The 13,125-nt window shown below is 38.2% G+C and overlaps 1 protein-coding gene across 1 annotated transcript; it reads left to right on the top strand.

The window, feature by feature from the left end:
• The first annotated feature begins 45 nt into the window (after nt 1-45).
• Nucleotides 46-7,439, top strand: LOC123877617 (fumarylacetoacetate hydrolase domain-containing protein 2). Its single transcript, XM_045924439.1, has 6 exons — nt 46-650; nt 2,439-2,658; nt 3,188-3,352; nt 5,424-5,590; nt 5,987-6,174; nt 6,358-7,439. The coding sequence occupies exons 1-5, from the start codon at nt 376-378 to the stop codon at nt 6,141-6,143; spliced, it is 984 nt and encodes a 327-aa protein (XP_045780395.1). The 5' UTR covers nt 46-375; the 3' UTR covers nt 6,144-6,174; nt 6,358-7,439.
• Nucleotides 7,440-13,125: the final 5,686 nt, after the last annotated feature.

The following is a 13,125-nucleotide window of genomic DNA, read 5'->3' as shown; positions in this document are numbered from 1 at the left end:
CATTTGCTAATGTATTTTCAACTATGTTACAACGTAGTAAGAACTGGTATTGTACTATTTAAATGATTAACTTATGTCAAAGTGCTGTCAAATTTTATATCAGCCGGTCAAAGATCAACAAATCTTGTTTTTTTTACTGATTAATTTTAGTTACGCTATCGTTAAACTATATAAATTAGTGCCTTTAAGAGCTATATACATAATCAAAGCTATAAACCTTAAAATTGACTATAAGTTCAAATTGTGTGAGAACTATAAAATAAATAGCTGACCTGAACAAAACCTCTACGCTCTAATTTATTATTTTTTAGCGGTTACAGCGATTACGTAATTTGTTTGTTTATTGAGTTGTGACGATTAGACGTCCACTTCAAAATGAATAACACAATCTGGGCTCGGCGCGCGATAACGTGTATAAAAACTCGGTTTCCTGTGAAAAAGGTTATTAGTACGACAAGTGCTCGAAACTTTACTGTAAGCTCGCGTAGAAACATGAAGCTCGTTCAGTTCGTTTACAAAAACAATCCCAGCGAGATTCGCGCTGGAATTCTGAAAGGGGACAGCGTTGTGGACATAAATAAGGCGGATAATAAATTACCTAGCACCATTTTGGAGATTCTTAGGAATGGTGACATTGAAAAAGTTAAAAGGTATATACCTACGTTTTTTTTTCCTCTCCCGTCTGGCTTTACAAAGATTAGCCAATTTCAAGTTTGTAGTTATTTGTAACAAGTTAGTTAAACTATACAAGTTTGGACCCCGTCTGTGCCGGTGCTCGCCGACATACGCACGCCACCCCCTTAGAGCGCTTTCCAGTCAGTTTTAACAAAAAAACACTCCAAAGAGGCAGAGCACGCCCGCCAGCTAACACCAACACAGACGAAGTCCCCTATGTTCTTATTAGAAACTAAAGCTACATATAAAAATACTTAGTGGTGGTGCCACTTGGTTCTAACTTCTATCTCAACCGGGTAGGAGGTGCATTTAGGGTTGTTAAGTAGTCCAGGCTTTATTGGACACGTTTAGCTATTAACATATGTCTGGGTTTAAAGGCAAAAAGGCTTAGTACAGCACAGAGTCCAGCTTTAGTAGTTGAGAACCTGGTAACCAAGTAAGATCCCAATTTTTTGATGTTTGCTGTATAGACAAATTGCTAAAGACAATCTAAAGTTAAATCGAAACTTGAGGTTCTTATTTTTAATCCCCGACCCAAAAAGAGGGGTGTTATAAGTTTGACATGTGTATGTGTGTATCTGTCTGTGGCATCGTAGCTCCTAAACAAATGAACCGATTTTAATTTAGTTTTTTTTTGTTTGAAAGGTGGCTTGATCGAGAGTGTGCTTAGCTGTAATTGAAGAAAATCGGTTCAGCCGTTTGAACATTATCAGCTCTTTTCTAGTTTTCTTATAGAGGTTTTTGTGTCTGTGGTTTTTTTTAATTTTGAGTTATTGTTGATAAAAAAGTGTTTTTCTATAATATATTTAAGTAATTAATGTGATGTAACCAATTCAAAATTTATGAAATCCAATCCTATGGCAAAGTCTATGTCAAATCCAGAGTCTATGGGAATTTATGTTTAGTTTACGTTGACTAAATATTATTTACCTTCTTACATTGTAGAGTAATTACTGTTTTAATTCAAATGAAACAAGTAAAGTATGATTAGGTTTGGTAATTAGTTTTGGAGGTCAGATGTTAATACACTGCAAAGTAATTTTGTTAAGTTCTATCTTCCTTTAAAAAATTATTTCTGTAGAAAAAAAGTATTATTATTACAAGTGCTTTTTTTGCAAGTGCAATTCGTAACACCAATAAATTATGAATGAAAACATAAATAACAATTATTATTAAAACAAATAAAAATCTTTTAAAATAGTATCTACTCTATTAAGTCTTCATTATTTTAATAGCGAAAGACCCTGTGACAGCTAGACTTTCGTTATTTTATAAAAGCTAAAAGCTTCTCTGCACGTTGTCCCCAACAAAGGGCGGAACAATGCATGTGATTTCTAATACTATTCCAAAAAAATATAAAAAACTAGCGACCCGCCCCGGCTACGCACGGGTGGACATTTATTTTTTCTATTTTCCGGGATAAAATATAGCCTATACGGATTCGGAAGAATCCCTCTAAGTAATGGTAAAAGAAATTTTGAAATCGGTCCAGTAGTTTTTGAGCCTATTCAATACAAACACAAAAATACAAAGGTTTCCTCTTTATAATATTAGTATAGATTACTCTTCATACTTTGATGAATGATTCCATACATGTTTGTTACCCGTTATCTGCCAAAGGCATGATGATCCAACCTTTATAAGTCACCCATTGTTTCTATCTGTGTTGAGGACAATGTGCATAGAAACTTTGAACTTTTATAAAATAACTAAGGTCTGGTCCTCACAGGCTCTTACTTAACCCATAGTTAATTTAATTTCAGATTACAATCTACCTCTGCAGCCCTAGTACCTCTATCATCAGTAGATCTGGCCGCGCCGGTGCACGGGAATGACAAAGTGCTGTGCGTAGGCCTAAATTACAAGGATCACTGTGAAGAACAGAAGTTAACACCCCCTGAGGTGCCCATGATCTTCAGCAAATTCTCCAGCGCCATCGTTGGGCCTAAGGATGCTGTGAGGTTGAGGACTCAAGTCACTGATGTAATTGAATTTTTTTCCCCTCTATTCTTTATATTATATCTTCTAACTGCAATCACTCCTGGGACTATATACAGATTTGAGTTCTGTGTGACATCCCTTCAAGATGAAGTTTTTTTTTTCTTTTTTCTTTCTTCTTTCTGGGCTGGTTTCCGCCCTTAAATGTTTCCATCTGTTGTGCGTGAGATGAAGAAGATGAAGTATTAATATGCTGGCCAATCTTGTCCTCTTAAGGGGGATACCTGCAGCCTTTGGTGTGGATTAAGGTTTTTATAAATCTCATGGGAACTCATTGATTTTAGGGCAAAAAGTAGCCTATGTTAGCCCATAGATTAGTGAAATTCTATTGTACTTGAAACACAGAACTCTCTATACAAACTCTGAATAGTTAGATGTGCATACCCGGGATCAAACCCTTGATCTCCCTCCTAAGAGGCTAACCTCTTCACCACTAGGCTACCACCGCTTAATATGGGAAGATATTTTTTTTATATACATATAATATGAGTAATTTGCATACGTATGTCCTCAGAAAGTTGACTGGGAAGTGGAATTAACAGTGGTAATCGGGAAGGAAGCCAGCAATGTTAAGGCAGCCGATGCTTTTAACTACGTCGTTGGCTACACCATAGCTCAAGACATCAGCGCACGAGACTGGCAGAAGGCTAAGAATGGCGGACAGTTCTTACTTGGCAAGGTAAATGATTTTATGCATATAATACTTGTGACCCGCCCCAGGCCACCCGGTCATGTCAACCGAGCCTTTACAACGAATCAATCGACACCTCATTTATCAAAATCGGCCCAGTAGTTTAGGCGCTACGGCGGAATACACAGAACCTGGATACAAATATACATACATACATACATCGACTGCTAAAATCATAACCCTTCCTTTTGGCTTTGCCGCAGTCGGGTAATTAACAAAATCGATTATTAAATATTGACGCGGGTTTACGCATCTTTCAACACTTACGAGCTGCTTCAAAACATGGCTGAACCCAATCGTGATAACGGATCAAGATTGCTATCACTATTATATAGGTATGGAAGTATGGATTAGAAATCACTAGCTGATACCCGCGACTTCGTTCGCGTGGATGTAGGTTTTTTAAAATTACCGTGGGAACTCTTTGATTTTCCAGAATAAAAAGTAGCCTATATGCTAATCCAGAGTATAATCTATCTCCATTCTAAATTTCAGCCCAATCCGTCCAGTAGTTTTTGCGTGAAGGAGTAACAAACATACACACACACACACACACACACACACACACACACACACACACACACACACACACACGCACACACGCATACACACACACTCATATACAAACTTTCTCCTTTATAATATTAGTGTGATAGTGTGATTTGTAAAATCAAAATGCATCAAACAGAGAAACTGAAAAATATATCTTGTCTTTAGGAATATGTCCGTGTCATTTAGTTTCGAGACATTATCTCGAGTGCATCATTATCGTTCACCAAACAATAAATTATCTGCAGAAATAAGATAAATATTGCATAAGACTAAAAAAATCATTTGTTACTATACAGAGATAATAACAGTATTTTGACTGTCGAGATAGAAATTCATGTAACACTAGCTGACGCCCGCGACTTCGTCCGCGTGGATTTAGTTTTTTCGAAATCCCGTGGGAACTCTTTGGTTTTCCGGGATAAAAAGTAGCCTATGTGCTAATCCAGGATATTATCTATCTCCATTCCGAATTTCAGCCAAATCCGTCCAGTAGTTTTTGTGTGAAGGAGTAACAAACATACACACACACACATACACACACATACAAACTTTCGCCTTTATAATATTAGTGTGATCATAGAAATATTAAGTATATTAAGAGGGTTTTTTTTTTGTAGTGTACTCTGAAATATCATTTGTATGGGACTACGTAACAGAGAGAGCGCTACACTCACTTTTTCCGCGGATACTACCACCTTAGTACCACCATAGTACCATCATACCACCTTCATATTTCCATGCATAACATGCACTTATTACTTGCAACCACCGCACCGCACGCCACCGCACTACCACCGCCCATTGTGCCAAAACCTTTTTTCCACGCACATGCAAACTGTGGAACCAGGCGGTGTTCCCATTAGATTACAACATGAGGTTATTCATGGGGCGGACCAACAAATTCCTGAAAGGCCGGCAACGCATCGGCGGCACCTCCGGTGTTGCAAATGTTCATGGGTGGCGGTAATCTCTTAATATCAGGTGACCCGCCTGCTGGTTTGCTTGCTATTTCTTATTAAAAAACAAAAAAGCGGCCAAGTGCGTGTCGGACTCGCGCACCGAGGGTTCCGTACTCGGGTATTTTTATCGACGTTTTGCACGATAAATTAAAAATTATTGTGCATAAAAATAAACAAAAATTTGTTTTAGAATGTACAGGTAAAGCCCTTTCATATGATACACCACTTGGTTTAGTTATCTAACTTTGAAAACTTAAACACATTTTAATTTTTTTTAATGATGAATGAATGAATTCATTTGGATTTCACCAGTTTTTGGATTTATTACTTTGCTTGTGCTATAAGACCTACATACCTGCCAAACATGATTTTAGGTCAACGGGAAGCACCCTATAGGTTTTCTTGACAGACACGACGGCCGGACGGACCGACAGACAGACAGACAACAAAGTGATCCTATAAGGGTTCCGTTTTTCCTTTTGAGGTACGGAACCCTAAAAAACCTGAAAATCTCGTAAAATAAAAGAAATGCATTTCCTTCCTTACAGTCCATGGACACATTCTGTCCACTCGGGCCCTGCATCACCACGAGCGATGAGATCGGCGACCCTCAGAACTTGGAGATCAAATGCAGCATCAATGGAGTCCTCAAACAGAAGAGCAAGACTGACCAGCTCGTTCACAAGATTCCCAACATCATTGAGAGATTGACTTCGTAAGTATACTTGCCAGTAGAGACAAGTTTAAACTGTGCCATCCCTTTTACAATGTATCCCTTGGAAAAGTATCCCTAAAGAAGAAGAAAATTCCAAATACCTAAATCCACGGTGAAATCGGCATCGGCAACACCTAGTTGGTGTTGTCAACCAACAAGTGGTCAACCGTTGTCCAACAGTGGGATTTTATTTTGGAGTGGTATTTTATTTTCCTTTACATTATGAAGGAAAATAATATAATCTAGATTCTGAGATACTGGTTACTTTTTTCGGAAACTCTTAAAAAGACTCAAAGGAGAAAATTTTAAAAATCCAAATCCACGATGGAATCGTGGGCAACATCTAGTAATAAGAAGTGGTCAACCGTTGTCCAACAGTGGGACTTTATTTTCCAGGGTAATGACGCTTCTCCCGGGCGATATTATCCTCACGGGAACTCCGGGCGGCGTGGGCATGTACCGCGACCCGCCTGAATACCTGAAACCTGGAGACGTCATACTCAGCGAGATACAGAACATTGGCGTCCTGGAGACCAGGGTACAGGCGTTTTAGATAAGACTGTGATTCATCCATCCATCCATCCTCACCACCTCCTCACCAAAGTCTGTAAATAATGTTCTGCTAAGATAATAAAGATTTATTTCTTCTTTGTCGCAACACTCTTGGCAGAGCGGTCGTGGTCATCATGAAGTGACGTTTTGGGGGGCAGATGTTACACGCCTCACGAGCATTCGCCACTTCTCCAAAGATTTATTTACTATTTATTATCCATCCATCCATCCACCCATCCATCCATCCATCCACCTGGTTCGTCTTCTTAAACCTTCACGCACACATCTCGCCACCTTGATATGGGACACCCGACAGAAGCGAAACTTCTTATTGTAATTGTTTTTTATCTCGCAAACTCAAACAGTTCCCACAGTAATTTTAGAAACATAAATCCACGACGAAGTAGCGGGCATCATCCAGTATTATATAAGAAGCTTTTGCCCAACAGTGGCATTTTGCTTTATTTTGCAGCTGGAAAAACTGCATCAATCGTCATTTCTCAATCTCAATTTCTTGTGATTGGCTGAATTTATGGTATCCTTGGTGCAATAATGCATTGTAGCCAATAGTGAGCGAGCTACTAATTAGAGGTGATTTCGAACGTTATATTTCAGCTGTCATTCTACCGCAATAGAGCCACAGGGTAGCGACATTTTTCCCGGGTGACATACGGCCGTATTCACAATCATTACTATGAGTTCTCATAGTGCGCTCGAAGGCATAGTGTAGGTTCCACCAATCAGATCATCTATTGACGTGACACAGTCATCTGATTGGTGGAACCTGCACTGTGCGTTCCTATGTCCAAATGTTACTATGAGACCTCATAGTAACATTTGTGAATATGGGTGTGAATCTTCATTCACACACACATCTTGCCACCTTCTTGTCACAGGACAGAAGGGAAACTTTTTACTGTTTCATTCCACTCAACAGCCGTTCTACTATAATGTGTACAATTCACTCTAACCACACTAAACGCTACGACATTTAAATATGTTTGCTAGGGCCTAGGGGTGCTTTTCAATGCTTCGTTCGTCTGTTTTATTTTTTACACGTTATGTCCACATCTCATACATCCGTTAATTTTCGCTTCAATGTGTTTATAAAACATACAAACGAATTTATTGTTCTTAATATAAAACATGAATTATAAGCCTTTCTATTGTCAATGTTTTTTAAACACATTTTACCATACAAAATAATGTACAAATATCAAACGAATCAAAATGTAATTATTATTATAATTTTGAATATTGATCTAAGGAGATAAATAAAATATAAATAATGTTACTATCGAAATCTTTAATTTACAATACTCATCATCCTGATCAACCCTCGCTGGACAACTACTGAGTACGGATCTCCTTTCACAATGAGAAGGGTTTAGTTTTCACAGTCCACCACGCTGGCCAAGTGCGGACTTCACACACCTCTGAGAACATTTTGGAGAACTCTCTGGCATGCAGGTTTCCTCACTATGTTTTATATTTACAATACGTACTAGAAAATGCTATCGTTGTACCATTCCAGTCTAATCTATCAGCCTGCATTCGTCCATTGAGCCGGACAATGGACATAGGTATTTCTATATTATATAAATAATAAATTTTAATTTCAGACCTATTCCAGTCTACATACGAATACGAATTTTGGCGATGACTTATTAGGTATAGTCCGACAAGGCTTTCTTGGCACGTGGCCAAAATTGGAACTACCGCCGCCATCTTGTGAAGTGTCACACTGTCCCCTTATTATGTGGTGTTGCTTAGTAAAAAAATTTGAATTTCACTGATTTTTTAAATAGAGTCATTCCATATACCTATATAAGTTCGCGATATATTCTAATAATGTGTCTGCATCTTATAGCTACATTTAGCACTAGGTAAGTATAGTATTTGATAAGGTAAACATGATAAGTTGCAAGTCTCTGGCCTATCAATGGTTTTTGTGATTCTTTTTCAATGTACAAACAGGGATAAGATCCGAAATGAGGAGATCCGCAGGAGAACCAAGGTCACCTGACATAGCCCAAACTATTAGCAAGCTGAAGTGGCAGTGGGTAGGCCATGCCTGTCGTAGAGGCGATGGCTGTTGGAGCCGGAAAGTCCTTGAGTGGAGACCGCGTTTAAGCAAACGTAGTGTGGGACGCCCTCCAGCACGATGGACCGACGATATAAAGCGGCTGGCGGGAAGTGGCTGGATGAGGAAGGCTGAGGACCGGGTGTGGTGGCGCTCTATAGGGAAGGCCTATGTCCAACAGTGGACGTCCACGGGCTGATGATGATGATAATGATGTACAAACAGGGACGACTTTCCTAATTTCTCTTTCAGATAAAATTTGATAAAACTTACTCAATTTTCAACATGGACATTTTCAAGATATTCCCTAAACTTGGAAGATTTTACTTGCTGGCAGCCTTTGTGCTACAACTACGCCCCCCTGTTAATGTCATCAAAGGACCAAGTGCCAAGAGAGCCTTGTCGTAATAGAAGTAGTACGTAGAATTTTGTGGCCTGTGGCGTGGTGCGTGCATTATTTCATCTGCTGCCCACCTACGCGGCGTATGAATTACGAACTCCCATTTGCCTCAATAATTGATCCCAATTGCCGACTGAGGTCACAGCAGGCCCTCTGAATCACGGAGCCACAATTATATTGACCACACCTTAACCAAAGTTTTTTTTATATTTCTTTTTAGAGTTCCGTACCTCAAAAGGAAAAACGGAACCCTTATTGGATCACTTTGTGGTCTGTCCGTCGTGTCTGTCAAGAAAACCTATAGGATAGGTACTTCCTGTTGACCTAGAATCATAAAATTTTGGCAAGCAGGTTGGTAGGTCTTATGACACAAGTAAAGGATGAAATCCGAAAACCGTGAATTTGTGGTTACGTCACAATAAAAAAAAATTAAAATGTGTTGATGAACAAATATTAGTTAATATTTTCAATTTTCAAAGTAGGATAACTATACCAAGTGGTGTTTCGTATAAAAGAGCTCTACCTGTACATTGTAAAACAGATTTTTATTTATTTTTACGCATACTTAATAGTTTTTGATATATCGTGCAAAATGTTGAAAAAATACTAGAGTACGGGCCCCTCGGTGCGCGAATCTCACTCGCACTTGGTTGGTTTTTTTTTTATTATTATTGTGAGATAAGGCTTGCACTTTACGACAGTCGTGCCTGAGAAAAAATCTGAAAACATCCTGAGCAAGGATGAGATCTAGTTAGGTTGAAGCACGCTTGCCTGATTTTTTTTTACAAGTTAGCCCTTGACTGCAAATTCACCAAGTGATGATGCAGTCTAAGATGGAAGCAGGCTTACTTGAGGTATGGCTGTTTTCTTAAACTCATACCCTTTATCGGTTTCTATACAGCATCCTATAGGAACGCTTCGCTTGGCGGCATGGCTTTGCCTGTAGGATGGTTACTAAACACGGCCGTTGCGACGCACCAGACCAGGAATTTTACCTCAAAAGCAATTCTGACAAAGTAACCTACAATATAGCTAATTTTTGACTGATTTTTATAGAGCGTACAGTTATTTAAGGAATAATAATTGTCACCACACTAAATTAATAAAAATTATAAAATGAGTAAAATTACATTGTTGGTGGGTATGAAAACCGATTTTTTTATTCAAAACATTGAGCGGGTATTTCGAAGTTTAAAAATAGAAAAACCACGCAATCGAGATTTGAATTCGGAATTCAAATTACCATTGTGCAACAGCTATCAACGTATCTCGCCGCTGATTGGTGAATAGGCCCCTCAATTGAGCCAATCGGCGTCTTCCGTCGGCCACAGGAAGGACCGTTTAGACCTCCCTTTCAAACACTATTAAATTTAATACCAAGGGGACTTTTATTAACTTAAGTGATACGGGCTGCACGGCCAGTTTACATTGACCCCTGACGCTTTCTAAACCTTCTATACATAAATTCCTCTATCATAGATCAAAGAATAATGGTTATCTACCCGCAGATTCTAAATTTGTCTATCCTCGACGGATATTCGTTGTTACGAATAGATTTCAAGCAATTTTGTCATTGAGATCTATTTGTGCAATTTATTTTATTGTGCAAAGAACAGATTTGTTCGTTTATTGGTTGTTTATTGGATGGACAAAGCCATGCCGCCAGGCGACTAAGACCCGTTTACACCACACGGCCTAACAACGCACGTTTTTTCAGGATAAATTTTACCGAATACGTAGTGGCGCATTTGACTTTGCTCAAACTTAGGATCTGCGCAGACGAGGGATTATTATCCTCATCCTTTAATGTGGTATTCTACCGTACTATTAGTCCATTATGTGCGTCGATACAGTTCTTAATGATCTATTTTGTCGTCCGCAGTGAATAGTCTCTCTTCTGCGCAGGCCGTTAGTCTCAAAACGAGACAGAGTTATGACAATGACATAAATCCTCGTTAAAATTTGTCAAAATCAAAGTGCTCTCTATAGATCTCAGCCTGAAACCCCGATATCGAAGTACTGATTAAAAATCCTAACTCTATGGTATAGAATCTTTATAAAGTATTTTGTTTTTTGCAGTACAAATAAGTATGAACGGTTCTTTACGCAATGTAAGTAGCACTACGTATTTGGTAAGATTTATTCTGAATAAAACATGCGGTGCAAATGAAGTATAAACGGGGTCTTAATTCAAATACCTAATTCTTGGTCAAACACGAGTAATCACAAAATAACTAACAATTACCTAACTAGTTAGTACAATCTGAAGTTGCAACATGGAGTTTTGCGCAGGCCATAGACTAAGGATTAATATTAAATGATGATAATATTATAGTGATCTGTATATTATATTTTGTACAATATGCAGTCATACGCCTCGTGCTAAGATTGTACATCTTGTTTTGCGCGCACTAGGTATAGTTATAATAGCGCTTGTACACTATATCCTACTTTCGTTTTACTGCTGAAAAATGAAATTGGGATCTAGTGCGCAAACTTTCATACAAATATATATATCCACATGCTACGATTACTTCGGATTGAGAATTTTTGGATTAGGATCCGATGCAGTATGTAAAGAACCTTAGGATACGTAAGTACAGGTACTTTAATGAGACTGTAATTTTAATGGCAACTCCCTTTTTAATATTTTCTAGTTCCAAAAATTTTTTCCAATTTAGACGTAAATCCAGCGCTAGTCTATGCTTTAACATTTTAAAATACAAAAATAAAATTAGATTACGATAACTCAACGGTTGAGGAGCGGACCGAAATCCGAAAGGTCGGCGGTTCAAACCCCACCCGTTGCACTATTGTCGTACTCACTCCTAGCACAAGCTTTACGCTTAGTTGGAGGGGAAAAGGGAATGTTAGTCATCATTGGCATGGCTAATATTCTTTAAAAAAAAACAAAAAAAAAATGGACAACCATTTACTTATTTAAGTTTCATAGATTCTTCTTATTTCTGATCTTCTTTTTTGCTGTTTCACGGTTGTTTCACTAAATCTATTGATAAGCACTTAAGCAGCAGGAGATATACAAAGCACTCCTGCGGCACTAGTACTTAGGAACACGATTTAGCTTTTACTTCTTCGAACTTCTTCGGTTCATCTTCTTTCTTCTTTATCCAAGCCCCAGTGGACTCCAGCTTACTAGTATGACATATGAAATGTGATTAGATGTGTTAGCACAGGGTTCGGGCCGACATTATACAAAACTATTAAAAGTATGCTCCTGAAAAAAGCTTATTATACAATCGAAGATTATACATATAAATGACAAAAAAGCTTGCATTTGACTCGCTCCAGCAATACACGGGGCTGCAATTGCTTGTATAGTACAGTATGGCATATTATTGTAAAATGAATACTTGAAAAGAGCAACCGCCGAGTTACTTGCTGGTTCTTCTCGGTAGAAACGGCATTCCGAACAACTGGTAGATTATTTTGACGATTCAAAAGCACTTGTAAAAGTTTAATTGAATAAAAATATTTTGATTTTTTTTGAATTACAAAACTTATTACAATAATGGTCGAATTTAATATAATCAATCTATCTTTAATCTGTTGATAAGTTGACAACTTTGTTATTTGTGAGAAAAGATACAATTTCCGACAGCTAAAAATGTTGCTAAGTAACTTATCGTCATCGCCATTATAGATAACATAACACCACACTTTTTTGCAGGATAAACTTTCCGAACCTACGTTTTATACACAGTGCACTACGTGTGCGGTAAGATTTATCCCACCAAATACATAAATGTGAAAAATTTGCCAAGTTCGATGTATCGAATATCGATGTATTGAATTTTGGGTACGGACCACTCATAACACTAAAGAAAAGAAAAGACAGTAATAAGTACATAGGTATTAATCTAGCATAGGTAATATCTAGCTAGGATAGCCAGTAATTCTTGATCTTGCAACATTTTTAAATTGTATATTAGGTAGGTACCTACTTTTTTTTCTCTCTCGTCTGGCTTTACAAAGATTAGCCAATGTCAAGTTTGTAGTTATTTGTAACAAGTTAGTTAAACTATACAAGTATGGACCCCGTCTGTGCCGGCGCTCGCCGACACACGCACGGCACCCCCTTAAAGCGCTTTCCAGTCAGTTTTAACAAAAAAAACACTCCAAAAAGGCCGAGCAGCCAACACCAAAACAAAACAGACGAAGTCCAGGTACCTACTTACGCCAATAAGCACGCAAATTGTTCGAGATCAAATACTAGTAACTACTTATGTGTATGTAGTTATGTATGTAACAAGATGATAGAAAATAAACGTTTTATTTATTAACTAGGGGATGCCCGCGGCTTCGCCCGCGTGGGTTTCGATTTTTTTAAATCCCGTAGGTAGGTACGTAGTAATTTCATTAAAATCGGTTCAGCGGTTGGGCCGTGAAAACGTAGCAGACAGACAGACAAACAGACAGACACACACTTTCGCATTTATAATATTAGTATGGATTTACTCTGCCATTTACCTATCCGTACAA

Source organism: Maniola jurtina, chromosome 24 (genome assembly GCF_905333055.1).
Source record: "Maniola jurtina chromosome 24, ilManJurt1.1, whole genome shotgun sequence".
In the NCBI taxonomy this organism is placed as follows: Eukaryota; Metazoa; Arthropoda; class Insecta; order Lepidoptera; family Nymphalidae; genus Maniola; species Maniola jurtina.
Note: the sequence above shows the minus strand (reverse complement) of the source record. Positions and strands in the feature narration are given on the sequence as shown.